This window comes from Lygodium microphyllum, chromosome 11 (assembly GCF_053477565.2).
Source record: "Lygodium microphyllum isolate KBCC chromosome 11, Lygodium_microphyllum_v1.1.10, whole genome shotgun sequence".
NCBI classification, from domain to species: domain Eukaryota; kingdom Viridiplantae; phylum Streptophyta; class Polypodiopsida; order Schizaeales; family Lygodiaceae; genus Lygodium; species Lygodium microphyllum.
Window position 1 is genome coordinate 162,052,980 of NC_141145.1, and position 17,395 is coordinate 162,070,374.

Below are 17,395 nucleotides of genomic sequence, written 5' to 3' on the forward strand. Positions count from 1 at the left end.
TAAGCTTTTTTTCTTATATTTAGATATTTTAGTTTTCTTTTTCACCATGAAAAGGTCACATTTTTTCTTCTTTTAATTGTAAGAAACTCTTTACTTCTAACATTTTCTCTTCATACAAACTTCAAAGGGTACTTGTTTTCCTTTTTTGGTTATAAGAAACTACTCTCATTAATTTAGGACTACTTTATTATTGTATCTTCAAAAGTCTTATCATTAGGTTATAAACAAATAAAATGCACTCTAATATTTAACATTTTCTACAATTAGGGTGAGTTTCAAAAAGTAATAATTTCACATAATAAGACTTGGAACAAGGAAGCTTATTAAAAGGCTCTTTGAAAATGAAAGGACTTGGGGCATAATATCAAAAATGAGACTATATCTTTCAATTGATTTTTAAAACTATCAAAATTATTGAATAATTGCCAAATGAGATTAAGATACAATCAAGATTTAATAAATAGGCTCTTCACTACAATTAGTGAAGTTATACTTATTATCTTTACTTTTTGAAAGTTTCTTTGCCTTTCTAAAGTCCATGTTATCACTTTCCTTAGTTGCAACCTTCAAGAATGCATCCAAGCTACTAATTTACATCTTATTGTGCAATTTTGTTTTGATTCTAGTATGGGTACTACCTTCACATTCAATATGTCATTGGTACAACATATATCAATGCAATTTGACGCGCCTTAATATACTTAGAAATACATTCTTCCACAACATATTGTTTGCACGTAAAGAGGTAATCTCTATGAACTCATTTTGACAAAATCGAATCATGGACATGTTTAAAAGTCCTAAATTATACTTTTATGCATCATCATCCACACAATTTGTGGAAACATTTTACCATGTAGAAATTTAGGAAACCCATAGAAAGAGACAAGATTGTCACACTCGAGTACCACAATACTTCAACAACCTTTTGTGCATAGGGTGTTGCACAAGTACTAATATTTTAATGTCGTGTATAACCAAATTATCTAAAACTCACTTAAGAAATTTGCATAAGCAACGTGAAACTCCAATGCACTAGTTAAATCTTTCCCTTCTACATCTCACACAATTTTGCTTGGACCCAAAAACAAATGTCACCCTTAAGAGGACTCTAAAGTGCATACAAAGCTCCATTTTACAATCCATAGTCAAGTATGATGGAATATTTCCTTTTGAAATGTCTTTAGATAGAAACTCATTAATTCAATGCCATGTATCATAATCACATTATCATAGTTCTTTATACAGCAATTGCTTAAATTAGAAACCTTTTACAAAATAGCAACCAAATAATGCAAGGCATAGATACACTCAAACATATGAAGCATAGCATACAAATCTTCATGGTAATGTAACTAATGAGGTATTTGATGACTTGTATATTTTATTATGTAATTATGGTGAGTAAGCCACCTTATTTCAAAGACATGTTACTTTTTAATACACAATCTAATTCTTCTTGCAAGTCCTTAAGCTCCTCAATGCAATTTGCCCTCCTTGTAAAATACATAGCTCTACAAGTTGTCAATGCAACTACTTTATTTGTATATGCAATTATTTTGGAAGGATCAAGTGTAGCCAAGTTGGTTATATCAGCAACACAATGGATTGATGTAAGCATAAGATTTTATTTTTTTTAAAGAAATAGTAATATTCTTTTTTACCAACCATAGTGACACACCCATTAAAACCAAAAGCAAGCAATCTACATGCATCCAACTTTGTTCTATTTAGCTCTTATGTAATAGCATTGAATATCCCATTGGTTATACTCTTATTTTACTTCACCATCCCCTAAAAGGTATTGCAAGAAGGCATACTTCTATTATCCCAATAAGAGAAATAAACTACCATATAGTGATAACTAGAAATATTAGTGAACTCATCAACCATAACCCCTAATGAAGGACTTTGCTTCTCTTTTAGGATTTCTTTAGTGAGGAAGGTTGCTATGCATTATAAAATCTACCTAAGCATGGTGACCCTAGCGGCTTTGATGTGCAATCCGTGACTATTACTAAAGCCCAATAGCTTATCCCAAATCAAGTTGTTAAATCATCTTTTGTGTGTGTGTGTGTGTGTGTGTGTGTGTGTGTGTGTGTGTGTGTGTGCACTCAAGTCTTAAGACTATCATCATGTAAAGCAAGATCCGAGTAGAAAAAAAGGGCCTTTGCATACTTATTTTTCCCTAAAGTCTGAGATAACAAGGTAAAAGATATACTTAACTTTTTATTCATATAATTAGGTTAGTCAATTGTTATTGTTAAGCTTAAAGCCTTATTTAAGGTCTCTCAATGTGTCGATAATCCAGATTTCAATATCCAAAGTTGAAAGCAATAGACTCATGCAACTACCCCCTAACTATGGGCATTAATACTTGAAAACTGAATTGGCACCTTTAAATATTTAAGATTTAGGTTTTAACTTCTAAATTCTAGTTCCTGGATTTATTTTACACACATACACAAATGTATTAGGTGCTACACACCTAGGCCAAGCTTCACACATTGTTACATAAATAAAGTGTTATTTGCATCCTAAGCCACAGAAACCTTATGACAACACAATCCATAGCCCTCTTCTTATTGTTGACCACATGTAAGAAGCCTCCTCCCACCCAAATCCTAATAGACCATATGGTTCATAACCTTCCTCCTTTACTACACAAAGTCTTTAACTACCTTGAATCTATAAAATACTCAGTCGTCACTCATCATCCATGCATGTTATATGCATATTTAATAACTCAACTATGCATCAAACTCACTATATCACAATAAACACTTTTTCAATAAAATGATTTAAAAAGAGCATCCTTGAGTCTAAGGCAATTATATGAAACACACACACACACATATGATAGATTTTAAGGGGATTCAAAGCCCTACAATATAGTATCAACTCATGGGTAATGTGCATGCAAGCTTTCATGGCATATCACCATTTGAGAAAGCAACACATGGGCCATCATGTAATCAACTTGATGTTGTCGATGTTGAATTTGACATGCCTTAGCCATTACACGTGGTGAAGCATGTCAACTTGGAGGTAGAGGGGGTCCATGAGGGTCTAACATGCTAGTGGAGAATCCCTTTACATCGAACAAAAATGGCATAAGTATGTTCTATTTATAAGTTCCTCAAGAGATGAACTACATAAATACATACATACTTCCAACTAATGATTGCCTTTAGGGTTTTGGGGAATGAGGAATAGGAGGCATAGCACCATCATAAAACATTGGAAGCACTTGGAGTTGCAAAAGAGGATACAAAATTTGTAATACCAAAATCTTTTCATGGGACAAAATACTTTCCTTTTCCTCAATGATATAGGTAAAGATTATTGCACTTGTTGATAGATATTGATGACCTAGAGTCAAAGTTTGAAGCCATGATGAGACCATTGAAAAAGATGGGACATCATGGGTTGATGGTCCTATGTTCTCCCAAACTTGAGCCTTAGTATCAATTAAATTGTAAAAATTAGAATAAACACTCCCATTTTTTTGTCCTTGGAACCCCAACTCCTAGCTATCCATCTTACCAACAATGTCCTCTCCTTGAGAAACTCTAGTCAACATAGCCTCCAACAACTCTATCAATATTCTCTCTCCATCTGTAACTTGAAGAAAAATATTAAAGACAAGCTGGAAGATCGTGATGGTTGTGATGATGGAGGAAAACAACTATAATGAGACCATTGAATGGTTTGGATAAAAAAGAAGACATGTACTATGAGATCCAAGCAAGGCACATATCCATAAGTAATGTTACTAATAGTTAAAGCTAATATCACCTAATCTAAATGTTCATCCAATCTAAGGCCCCATGTTGTTAAGGAGAATCTGAATACCAATGCTTACCACTTCTAGCCATTGATAATGCCTCGCATATGCCAATTTCCTACAGACATATCGCTACATTTATACAAGCCCACAATGGTGCTCATGCTCTCCACGCTTGCCATCTTTTTCTCAACTCTTATCCGATGTTGATGGAAAATGTGAGAAGCAAAAGCCAAGGGCATACAAAGGTTAAAGCAAGATCATCATTTAAGTGTCAAATTTATTTTAGAGGCTTACTAACTTTTGGAGCTTCAATGTTGTACTATGGGACAATTGCATTGTTCTTGTCATATTCCTTTGTGAGAGCGGAACATCACCCGTGCACATTGCATTATCTTTCATAAATGTATACCCACAATTGTTGTGTGGGCTCTAGCCATGAAAATGCAATTTGAATAGCATAAGCTAGTTCCCATTAGGTTAAAGTAGAAGCATGCATCAAGGACAAACCGACAAATAGCACACAAAGTGAGTAAAGATGGCCAAGAAAAGAAAGCAAATCCTAAATCACATTAGTTTAAACCCTAAACACGAAGAGACATAAACCCTACTTCAATGGAAGGAACCTATCCCTAAACCTAACCCTAATTTTGGTCTATACAAGGGACAGGTCTCATTTGTGCTTATCCATGTTAGTGGTTCCATGTGGCAAAAGCTTTGTCAACACAACTATTAAGCAACCATTCACTTCTTTGATTCTATCATCTCGTCTCCATTGTTGAGACTAAGAGTGCGAGGTGTGTTAAGTCAAGAACCTGGGATAGTAAGCTATATATTTTTTTCATGATTTCCTTCTTGTCATTTGTAGTAAGAGGTTAAGTTTGAGGTTGTATATAAGGTAAGAGGTTTGAGCTTGAGGCTATATATAATGATATAATATTGCAAGAAAGCGAAGGAACGACTATGGAGAAGCTCTTCTCCATCTTTTCTCCTCTCATTGTGAGCATACTTAGTGGTGGATACAAAGGAGTAACGGTATCAAATTGTGTTGCTTGGGTCACGCAACCTTCAAGTTGTGGGTACAAAGGAGTAACGGTATCAAATTGTGTTGCTTGGGTCACGCAACCATCTTTGAGCCTTCAAGTTTTAGGACTACAATGTGAAAGGTTAAGTTAGTCACTTTACTGTACCTCAAAGCTCGGCTTGTGTTCTTACTTTCTAAAGATAGAGAAAAGGATAGATGGTTGATTAAAGTGGAGTGTCAAGAGAACAAAGCAAGAGATTATTGCCAAAGTGAGTTGCAATGTCTGAGATAGTAAAATTCCAATCAATATCCAAACTATTGTACATCTAGTCTAACATCCAATAATTGCCATTGCATTGAAAAAACGGTCTGCTACATTGTCATTGTTTCAATCAATGACCGATAGAAATGAGGAAAAGTGGAAGGTAAGGAGCATGATGAGGTAGATAGTGCCACCAAAGATTGCTCTAACCACCTACAATGCCATTGAAGTCAACAATATCTAACATGAACATCAAGATCAACTACAACAAGAGAGAAATGGAATGAGGAAAAGTTAATAAAGTAGCAAAAAGGCAATGGGAAAAAGATAATAAAGAAGCAAAGGGTAAAGTTGTCGTGGGAGCTAAAGAAGGGGACCAATGCCCAACACCAAGGTTGCACAACAAGATCACATAGCCCTAGTAGTAAAGGCTAGCCATGTTGTAAAGAGGGTTCCTTTGGCGAGATGAAGAATGGTAGTCACAACGAACACCAAATCTGCATTGTCAAAGTCATTACGTATTGTAGCAACAATGTCCTCGCAATGCTCACCACAAAGCATGCAAAGAATTGCACATCCAAGGGAGAGGAGAACCCATAAGTACAAAGCACCTCACATAACCCCACACCTACTCTCCAAAGCCTTGTGCTTCACCTCAACTACAACCTTTAAGCTCACCACAACTACCATTGTTGCATCATTCATGCTACCATTGTTTAGATCGTGCTTGACACGAGTGCAATCTCCTCACTAGACCTTTGATCCATTGTACTATTTGCATTGACCTTGTCCTCCACTAATGATTTGAGCTCTAGCAAGTGTAGGTGATCCAATAGTACGCATACCAACACAATCAAGTAGTCTAGATTTGAGCACATGCAAAAACCAAGATAATAATGAAAGATTTCAAATGGCAAAAATCGTGAGTTTTGAATTGTGGGGTCCACACAGACAAAGACAGACATGGAGTGCCTGCCTAGATGGATGCTACATCGCATACCCTAATGCATTAAAGTACTTGTGTGGCTACCACGTGGTCAGTAACTTAAAACCTCGTAGTAGTAGTAATGCTAATAATAGTAATAGAAAGAAATATATAGAATTCTATTTTCACCTCGTCAAACGTCCGCACTTTTCCTTCTCCAAGTTCTTTCTCCTTTTTTTGAATGAAAAACCTTCCGCCAGCACGCACCTGTATTTGCAGCAAACCCTATCGTCTGATTGGCTGGGTGATAAGCTGAGACACTTTTCCCAAAAACTGACCCTTGGGGAGGGGAGTCATGCATGTGCCTGCGTGTGAAAATAACTCTCTCCACCCCCATCTCCAAGACGAGTCCTCACCTATTTAAGCTGCACATCCAAAAAAGAAGAAGACAATAAAATCTGTGGGAGGATAGACCCATGGCTTCAAGAGTAAGCTAGGACTTCACCACAAATGAAAGACTGAATGAAGGTACATAGATTAGCTTGTAGCGGCTGACACGCATAGATAACATCGATCTTTGGACACTTGAGGAAATTTGAAGAAGTACGTAGGTGCGGTTGAGTGTGTTCAGCAACAATGCACAGGTAATGGAGTCAGCTTCAGTACGAAGACATCGAGCGTTTTCCGGATAACTTTCACCGGCTCTACACTGATTACTTCAAAAATGATTTTGTCCACAAAGCTGTAACGGCCTTCATCGGCACTTTACTCAAAATTCATTTGTCCACAAGCTGAGGGGGTTTACTCCGACTCGTGAGAAAGGGTTGTCTCTATTTCCGATAATGCATCGCATCCTTACGGACTCAAAAATAATTCGACAAAAAATGTCATAATTCATCATGTGGAACTTCCCCCCGATTGCCTAGCCGCTGTTGCAAAGCCTGCAGCACATGCAAATGCATCAGCTGAAGGAAACAATATTAAGAACCTTTCTGAGAGAACCCAGAGTCAACTGACTTACAGCTAATCTTTCTTCCAAGCATGCCGCAGGGGTGGAAAGCTCTGCTACATATCTGCAGAATAAATCAGGTCAGCAGACGACAAAACATTCATTCTACTCTCGTGAAGGTAATATACAAATTGCCCTGCAACGTACTCGCATCGACTTGGCTCATCAACGTCTCTTAACTCTACTTTGATCCCGCACCGCAGCTTCACCTGTAGAATATAGAGCAGTTAAGTTCTCAAATTTCTCCACAAATGAACTTCACCCAGAGAATCAAGTAGCGCATGAACGGTAGGCACAGCTCTGTCTCCTTTCGAGTCATTGCACCGGCCGTTTTGGTTGTCAAATCTCCAAACTTCATCACAGTTTTTGAAACCATAACAAGGCAGATTGGTTCTCAAATCTCAGCGCCACTGCTGTAAAATCAAAAGAGGTAACAACAAGTCTAATCTATAGCTGCTCCCATATGAGCTCCCACGCTAGAGACTTAGGTTGTGGCCGTTGTTAAGCTACTCAGAATTAGCAAGCTCATTTTTCTACTAAATTCCTTTCTCTCTCTTACAGCCCCAAAATACATTCTCAATTAAAGTGAGTTCAAACGATGTTCTCGAACTTCGGTAGGGGCAGGGCAATGGACCCATAAAGTTCTATAAAAGGGAATCCTTGCCACTGCCACTTTCACCAGAGTCATTCAACAATCTGTGCCAGATTTCCTACCTCTCCTTGCTCTCATCATCTTCTCATTGCCTTCATCAATCTGCCACCTGCTAGTGTGACCCTTTTCTTCTCCATCCCCAGCCTTCCCACACACATCTCCCTCATAAATTAGTGCTTTTTCACCCAGCATACTGCCAGCCCCCTTTGAGTCTTCCAGCTGGCTGCATTTCAGCTTCTCCTGCCTTATTCACTACTGGTCATCATCTCTGTGTTAGCAGTCATGACATTTCTTGCCCTTGTCCGTGTCAATCTCCCGTTGTGAGCTTCAGTCAGAGTCTGATAAGACCGTCTGGAGCTCTGGCACTGTTCATGCCCATCAATCCTTTGCTAGACAAAGGCAATGTGCCTAGTCGATGGAGAAATTGGCACCTTGCAGATCTGTCAATTGACTGTCCAGACCTGCCTAGTCGTTGTCCAGCAAGTCACATGACACTCCCTTAGCAGGTTCATCTTTTTCCTGCATTTCAGGCCACTTACTGGTGGGAGGTACACTTTTGAGGGAGGTCGACATTATACAGGTCAGGTGGGCAGCATTAATGGCAGTCAGACCATTTTTCTGGCAGGCACCACTTTTCCATGCATTTTGGGCTTTACGGCAAGCAGGTCAGCTGATTTAGACTGGTATGACCAAGCATTAAATGCTGATCGCCCAGTGCAGGTCATAGACTCACTGTCCTTAAGTGTTTTTTCAGCACATCTCATTGCCTCACTTTGTTCTTTCAAGGCAAAGCATGACAGTCGAAATACAATTGTAGATAGCTAGTTGCCAACGCACTAGCTAGAACTGAATTCTGCAGGTCAGGAAATGTTAGGCAGGATCCCTAAGGCATGAAAGTCCTCTTGTCACATCTTGCATGTATCTGAAGTAAAAAAGTATGTTACAATGAAGCCCATCAATAGGCCAAAGATCAAAGGTTACAGATGGAGGCATTGATATAAATTCTCATGCCAAACATTTCAAAGCAAACAAAGAGTTGTTTCATTGTCCTAAACTCTGTGTGTGTGTGTCTCCAAAACGCTAAAATGGCCTATGAGACAAAGAAACAAGCACATCTAACCATGTTGCCTCAACTCAAGAAAAACGAGTTAAAAACAACTAACTATGACAACTGCACGTATAGGCCACATTCAACTGACCTATACAATCCCACCCTGATAAGTAGGAGTCTCTAGAAACATGGTACTCTCTTCGAGGCAAGAATATCTGTCCCAGTGTGATCCAAGACATGGAGTCCACTAAGAGCAGATATTCATCTCTAATTGTGAGCAATGATGGCTCAAATCTGCTAAAGGTAAGGATGCCAAGCACAACAACTATGTGGTGAGCATCATGATCTACGAAGTGTGGCTGCATGGTCTGACATGACCCCTCTTAACTCATGGATGGTGTGGAGGTGCAGCTATAGTGGTAGTGTCTAGTGAGCTAGCTCTGGAACGAGCACTAAAGAAATCTGTGAGAACCCAATGGTTCACTGGCTCTACGTGTGTCTTTGTCCTGCTCCTCAAAGGTTATCCATTGTGGGTCCAAAGCTCAAATAGAACAATCCTATGCATCTTTCAGCCTTGTACTCCATCACCATCCAACCCAACCCCTCCCAGGAAGAAAGGAAAAGGCAATCAGATCTCCCTTTAATCTCATAATATATCATACATTTGCAAACAAAGTGCTCCTCAAACTCAACCTCCCACTAGCATAATTGGCAAATGTGTAATGACAAGTGTGTGCGAGGATCAAGACAGAGTACAGCTGAGATATGCATAGTGAGAGAGGGAGGGAGTGCAAAGTAGAGAGTGAGAGCACGACACTCAATGTGTGGGTACAATAACAAAGTGTACCACTATAGGTTTTTGATACTACATAGAAAGTACATGTGTGAGGGTGTGTGCACACATGAACACCATAAAAGGCACGGTGAACCTTTACTCCCAACAACCTCCCACCTAAAGGCAATGTGCCTGAAGGTAGAGGAAAGAATCAACTAAGTCTATGTATGTACAAAGCTGAAATACACATATACTATCCAACCCTCGTCATCTGGCAGCAATGAGCAAACCGCTCTATTGGGAGACCCTTCATGAGAAGGTTTGCAAGGTTATCATCTGTATGTACCCTAGCAAGCTCAATGCTCTTGCTGTCAAGTACATCCTTGATAAAACGATACTTCACCTGTATGTGCTTTGTCTTTGCATGAAAGACAAGATTCCATGCTAGCATGATAACACTCCGACCATCATAGTGGAGAATAGGAACCTCTGTAATGCCCAGCTCTCTCACCAGACATGAAAACCATAATGCCTCCTTGCATGCCTCAGTGGCAGCCACATACTCTGCCTCTGTAGTAGGCAATGCAACAAACTTTTGCAACCTCGATATCCAAGAGACCGCTCCCCCTGTGAATGTGAACACATATCCTGAAGTAGACTTCCTGCAATCAGGATCATTGGCATACTTTGCATCCATGAAGCCAACAAATGACTTCCACATCCCAAAAGCAAATACACAAATCCTTTGTGCCCTTAAGGTATCTCATGATACCCTTCATTACTTCCCAGTGCTTTTTGTCAGGATATACCATGTACCTACTAATCACTCCCACCCCAAATGCAATGTTAAGACGTGTAGCAACTATAGCATACATCAAGCTAACAACAACTGAAGCATAAGGAATCTTGGCAATTTCAATGTTACATTAATAAATGTAACTTATAGAGAGACAAGCGCGAGGGATGACCATCCGAGGGCCTTGGGCGCCCGAACGGGGTTAAGGGGAGCCTAGAAAGTAACTGAGTTTAAAGATAGTATGACTCACTTGAAGTTGACGGCTGGCAGTCGAGTCACGATCAGGGAGCCAGCAACCTTCTAAGCGTGGTAGGGTGGTGAGACGAAAGGGTATCTCTTGTGCTATTCTTTCCCAATGTAGAGAGAGAAGTCCGAAACCACGTAAAACTGGTATCAGAGCAGTCGGGCCACGTCTTGCTGAAAAGATTTCATCCCTGTCAGGTCCCGCCTTCAGCTGCATAGACCACACTTCGATTGCAATTTTCGTTCCATCAAAACGTGATCGGGTCCCACCTCAGCTGCTTCAACTATGCTTCGTCTACAACTGTGGTCACGCTTTGTCTGCAATCTTCGTCCCGCGACCACGGTGGGATGGTGCAAGTCGGGCGAAGTCCCACTTCAAGTTACAACTTTAGTCACAGTTTGTTCACGCGTGACCTAGCCGGGGGGTGTTTAATCCCATCCTTATCCTGCGTTTCTGTCCAACAGGCCTTATTCCCACGCGACCTGCACAGATTGGAGGAAAGTCACACTGTTCCTCACGTTTTTTGCTATCACTAAGTTGTAAAGGCCATCGACATCTGCCCTATCACTGTAATCAGGGAAGTACCTCATCTTTGTACGTAAATTTCTTATATTTGCTTTCTAATTCCAGTGTATAGATGGAGGGGAAAGAGAGAGAGGGGGTAACCAAAGGCTCTAATTCCGGGGACGATCCTATGGTAGATCCCCATGAAACGGAAATACAAGAAGAACAATGGGAAGAATTTCTTACTACACGAGAACAATTTGATGATCTAACTACTCGTATGCAAGCACAGGGGGTTTAAATGGAGTTGCTAACTCAAGCACTCACCGAAATAAAATCCTAATTAGCCTTATTACTAGAAAGGGATAAAGGTAAGGTACAGACCTCAAATATTCTATCTTCATCGAAAGATCTTGATGTGACTATGCGAGACCCTAGGGGAACCCCACCAAAAGCCGAGGGATAACCCGATGTTAAAAAATATGAAACCCCCTCAGTTTCATGGGGAGGAAAAAGACAGAAATAAAGATACTATCTTTAATTTCCTCCAAAAATGGGAAGATTTGCACAAATTAAAGAATACTCCACCACATCTTCAGGCATTGGAGGCTAGTTAACCTTGGGGCCAAAGGCATATAAATAGTAGAGAACTTTACAGGCGGCAAATAAAATACCTGAAACTTGGGCTCAATTTGAATCGGTCTTTCTAAAAGAATTCCTTCTTGAAAATGAAATGGAAAGAAATTGGGAAGATTGGAATTTTGCCAGACAAAAGGGAAGACCTTTGCTGACATATCTCGAGGAGTATCATGAGATAATCCTCAAATTGGAAGGAATAGATGAATTTCAAAAGACAAGGGGATTTACAAGGGAACTAGATAAGGCCTGTAAAAAGGAAGTGAAAAGGAGTTCACCCAAGACGCTTGAAGAGGCAATTAAATTTGCATTAATAAATGAAGATAATACGCGTCCAAGTGCACTCACTAGTCTCACTGATACGGAGCCCAAGACCAAGAAATTTGAAGCCTCAAAATTTGTAGGCAAATTTAAAAGAAAAATGCCATTCCTTAAGGGTAAGAAACAACCCTTTGAAAAGAAACAATATGTAAGGCCGAAGTTAAGTTAAGATCACTTTGATAAGGCTAAAAAAGAAAGGTTGTGTTTCAATTGCCTATCCCCTAACCATGTTGCTTGGAATTGCCCTAAAAGGAAAAAGGGGAAAGATAAAGGAAAGGATAAGGACAACGACAAGGAAAAAGAGAAACAAATCCATGTAGTGCAGACCCTAGAATTAAAGGGGCATGAAAAGTATGAATCTTTAAAGGTCTTGCACAAGGATGTACAACACAGGTGTTGTATGTCAACTTCTATGTAGCAGCCTACTTTCGGGCCACATGATTTAGTTAGAGTGCATGGATTGATAGCTAGAAAGAGGGTTAGAGTCATGATTGATGACTCTGCCACCCACAACTTCATAAATTATGCACTTGTCAAAAAATTAAAACTTCCCCAACAAAAGAGTTGGCATCAATATGTTGTTTGTATGATGCAAGGTCAGGATAATAAAATATGGGATACAATGGTATCCAATTTGGAAATTGAGATCCAAGGATATAAAGATAAACTTGATTTCCAAATTATGAATATGAAAAGAGCCGATATTGCTTTAGGGAGGGAGTGGCTATGGTGATTGGAACCATCCTTAAAGCATAGTTATCATCATAATACACTGGAATTTGAAAGAGATGGTAAGACTTTTGTGATTCAAGGTGAACATGAAGTATTTGATAACCCTTTGATGTGTTCCATTGAAGTTCAAAAGCTGATAAAGAAGGAAGCTTGTGAGGAATATACGTTATGGTCCCTTCCTATACAGGATACTTTTACTTTTTGTGATATAAAGCAACAATTTTCTTATGTTTGTGAGTTGAATGTAAGTAATGAATTAAGTGGTTTGTTAGATGAATTTAAAGATGTGTTTCCTTTTTATTTACCAAGTGACCTTCCACCAGATAGGGGTGATGTAAATCACCCAATTAACATAGATAGGGATACACACCCTATTTCTAAAACACCTTATAAGCTAAGTGAAACACAGCCCAAAGAAGTCAAAAGACAAATTAAGGATTACCTTGATAAAGGTTTATACAACCCAGCAATTCACCTTGGGCTTCGCCAATTTTATTGGTAAAGAAAAAAGAGGGTTCTATGTGACTTTGTGTTGATTATAGAGCACTTAATAAGATAACGGTGAAGAATAAGTTTCCTATGCCTAGAATGGAAGATCTTTTTGATCAATTACAAGGGGTTAAATTCTTCACAAAGATTGACTTAAGATCAGGCTATCACCAAGTAAGAATTAAGGCACAAGATGTTCCTAAGACAACATTTCGTACTAGATATGGGCATTATGATTTTTTTGTGATGCCTTTTGGCCTCACTAATGCACCAGCTACTTTTATGAAGCTGATGAATAGTGTGTTACAACCCTATCTAGGACACTTTGTAGTAGTCTACTTAGATGATATCTTGATCTTCAGTAAATCAAGAGAAGAACATTTGGAACACTTACGATTAGTATTCCAATTGTTAAGAACGCATTCCCTTTATGCCAAGAAAACTAAATGTGAATTCTTCGCACAAGAGGTCAAATATTTGGGGCATATTATCTCGAAAGAGAGAATCAAGATGGATACAAAAAAAATAAGGGCAATTATTGAATGGCCATCTCCAAGGAATCTGAAAGAGCTGCAGATCTTCCTAGGTTTATCTGGATTTTATCGTACATTCATTCGAGATTATGCCAAGATAGTTGTTCCAATGACGGACCAACTTAAAGGGAAAGGGAAAAGCTTTAATTGGGGAACAGACCAAAATGAAAGTTTTCAAAAACTTAAGGTAGCTATTGCTACAACTCCAGTACTATTAATTGTGGTTGAAGCTGATGCTAGTGATAGGGCAGTAAGAGCGGTCATATTACAAGAAGGTCAACCGGTTGCTTTTGAAAGCAAGATATTAGACCGTGCAATACGGAATTATTCTATTTATGAGAGAGAGTTGTATGCAATAGTACATGCAATGAAGTAATGGAGGCACTATCTGTACGGTGCCAAAATTTTGATCTTGTCAGATCATGAAAGCATTAAGTGGCTTAATGACCAACCAGATCTACAAGGGCATAAAGCCAGATGAGCCAAACTCCTGCAAGAGTTCGACTATGAAATAAGGTATAGAAAGGGAAAGTACAATATAGTGGCTGATGCACTCAACAGAATGCCCATCATAAATGAATTGAGTTTTACTCAGTTCACTTCCAATTTACTTGAATCCTTAAAAGGGCAATGCCAGGTTGATCCAGCATATTCCAACATATAGGAAGCAATAGAAAATGGGAATCCAAATGGAAGGGCCTCCACTGAGAAAGGAATATTTGAGGATGTTCAACAAGGAAATGGAGCATCAAAGGTTGCTCAAATGGGATTCAAGTGGAACAATTTTACCATTGATAATGGTTATTTACTCTACAAGGGTAGGGTATGCGTCCCGAAAGATGAAAAAATAAGGCACCAGATACTCTTTGAGTGTCATGATACCCCTAATGTGGGACATCAAGGAGTTAATAAGGCTTATAGTCTTATTAAAAGGTAGTTCTATCGGCCTCGAATGAATAAGGGACGTCCTTGACTATGTGGTCAAATGTAATAAATGCCAGGTTAATAAAGCTAAAAGATTGAAAATGGGAGGACTTCTCCACCCATTAGAGGGAAAATGGGAGAGTATCTCCATGGACTTTATTGTCGTGTTACCTAGAACACAGAGGGGGCACGACTGTGTGTGGATGATTGTGGATAGGTTAACCAAAATGGCTAGGTTTATTCCAACTTCAACTGATGTTAAAACACCAAAATTGGCTAGATTGTTCATAAAGAACATATATCGATTGTATGGCCTTTCGACAAATATAGTTTCTAATCGAGATAGAAAATTTGATAGTCAATTTTTGTGTGCTATATTTAGGAAGTTGGATATTAAACTTAGCATGAATACAGCGGAGCACCCACAAACTGATGGGCAGATTGAAAGGGTTAACCAAATCCTTGAAGATATGCTCAGAGCATATGTAAGTAAAAGGCAAACATGCGCTCTACAACTCCATTTTGGGATGGATTATGAGGGGCAGTGAGCTCTCTCTTTATCCCTTTGCTATCACAAAATGTCTGAAAGGCCGAACACATATTTCCCATCATTGTTAGAGCGAAGACACTTAAGTGTTAAATATCTCTGATTATCAATTACTGCCAAGAATTTTTTAAACTTGTCAAGCACTTCATCCTTGCTACGAATAAATAGGATAAACCCATACGTTTTCATGTAGCATCATCGACAAAGGTGACAAAATATTTCTTTTCCCCCAAAGATAATTATGACATCTGACATACATTTGAATGTACTAACTCTAGAGAAGAAGATTCCAGTGAAAGAGACTTTTTATGAGACGTCTGTGCATGTTTACCATAACACAATGATCACAATGCTCAAAATCAGCATAACGAAAACAAGGCAAGTAACCCAAACGAGAAAGCACTTTCATTTCTGTTTGACTCATGTGTCCCAACCAACCATGCCACAAAAAAACACTTGGCTGCTCGATCACGGCAACAACATGATCACTCACACTAGATACATGGAGAGGATACAAGGAATCACTTTTACAACCTCTGACAATCACTCTAGATCCCTTACAGATCTTCCATTTTCCATCACCAAAGATGGTATGAAATCCATCATCAGCTAGCTGCCTAGTGCTAATCAAGATCTTCTTCAGCTGAGGTACATGCTAGACATGTTAAAGTGTGAAGACAGAGCCATGCTAAAACAGCAATTGCACACTGTCAATCCCTGCAATCTCACATGCATAGTTGTCTCCAAGATGGACAACACCATGTCGACCCCCTGTATAGGCAGAGAACCACTCACGATGAGGGGCGACATGAAAGGAAGCACCTGAATCGAGAATCCAAGTATGCATGTCATCATCTGTATCTGCAAGTAAAGCATGTGCACCGAAGTGTGAAGAGACCAAAATGACATCATTCCCACTATCACTATTATGAGTGACTACATTTACCTCTTCAATTTTGACACTGCTCTTCTTGGGTTGACCCTCTTTCCTCTCTTCCTTGCTATCATCTTTCTTCTTGCCCTTTCCTTTCTCTTTCTTCCATTTGTAACAGTCACATTTAAAGTGACCCTTCTTCCCACAATGATGGCATTCAACATCTTTGCCACGTGATTTATTGCGTCCCTTGCTATCATATTTGCCTTTCTGCTGTGATCTAGCCCTAGTATGCATAGCACTAGAAGACTTATTGGATGCATTGTTCTGTCGATTCATTTCGTCCATGAGTAGAGCACTCTCTACATCAGCATACAAAAAAATCGCATTAGAATTGCTCATAGCAATCCTGAATGTATCTCCACTCTCTGGTAGAGTGCAAAGCAAAACTTAGCCTTAAATTCTTCATCAATCAAGAACTTCAAGGCAACCAGCTAGCTGAAAATGGAGTTAAACTCACTCAAGTGAGTAAACATTGTTGTACCCTCTTTCATACGCAAATCCATAAGCTTTCTTAGCCAATACACTTTGCTTGCGGCACTCTTGTGTGCATACGGTTCTTCTAGTCGAGTCCATATAGCATATGCAGAATCCAAACCTTCAATATTGAACAACAAGGCATCAGAAATCGATAGCTCGATGGTTGAGCTTGCAAGCTCATTTAACTCATCCCAATCATCTTGTTCCATGTTTGCGAGCTTTGCCCATTTGCTTTTAATCGGCTTTGCCTCCTTTTGCAACAAGATATTATAGCACTGTTTTTGCCAAACTACAAAGTTATGTGCTCCTTCAAGCTTCTTTATATGCATGAGATTACTGCTGTCACTGCTGCGAGCCATGATTTTCAGCCCAAATGTGACCAAAAATTCAGCAAATGCAGGCCCAAACTGTCACACAAGTGACCAAGGTACAAATAAGTACAACCAGCAAAAGCAGAGATTTCAGATCTGTAATTAAATTTTCAGAAATATAAAACCATGTGCTACAGCATTCCACAACTGATTACAACTGTTCCAAGGGCAGATACATCACTTTACATGAGAAATCCCAAATTTTAGCTGCAATTTCCGTTGTACATGTACCCACGGGCATAAAATTTGACACGTACAATCAAAAGCCTCAAAATTTTTGTGCTCAAAGCATTAATCACACATCTACATTTTCTCTGCCATGCATAGAACAGGCCAATTTTGCCAAAATACAGCACTTTCAACAAAAACCCCAAATTTTTCCAAGTGTTAGATGTCCAA

The 17,395-nt window shown here is 39.1% G+C and overlaps 1 protein-coding gene across 2 annotated transcripts in view; it reads right to left on the minus strand.

Annotated features, from left to right (window-relative positions):
- Window positions 1-6,475: 6,475 nt before the first annotated feature.
- PSL4 (calmodulin-binding protein) overlaps window positions 6,476-17,395 on the minus strand; it is a 49,435-nt gene continuing 38,515 nt past the window's right edge. For both annotated transcript variants that reach the window (XM_087688460.1, XM_087688461.1), the window contains exons 12-14: window positions 7,155-7,216; window positions 7,020-7,071; window positions 6,476-6,939 (exon numbers count right to left, since the gene is read on the minus strand). In XM_087688460.1, the coding sequence (XP_087544586.1) occupies window positions 6,886-6,939; window positions 7,020-7,071; window positions 7,155-7,216 (168 nt within the window). In that variant the 3' untranslated portion in view covers window positions 6,476-6,885. The remainder of the gene's footprint in view (window positions 6,940-7,019; window positions 7,072-7,154; window positions 7,217-17,395) is intronic.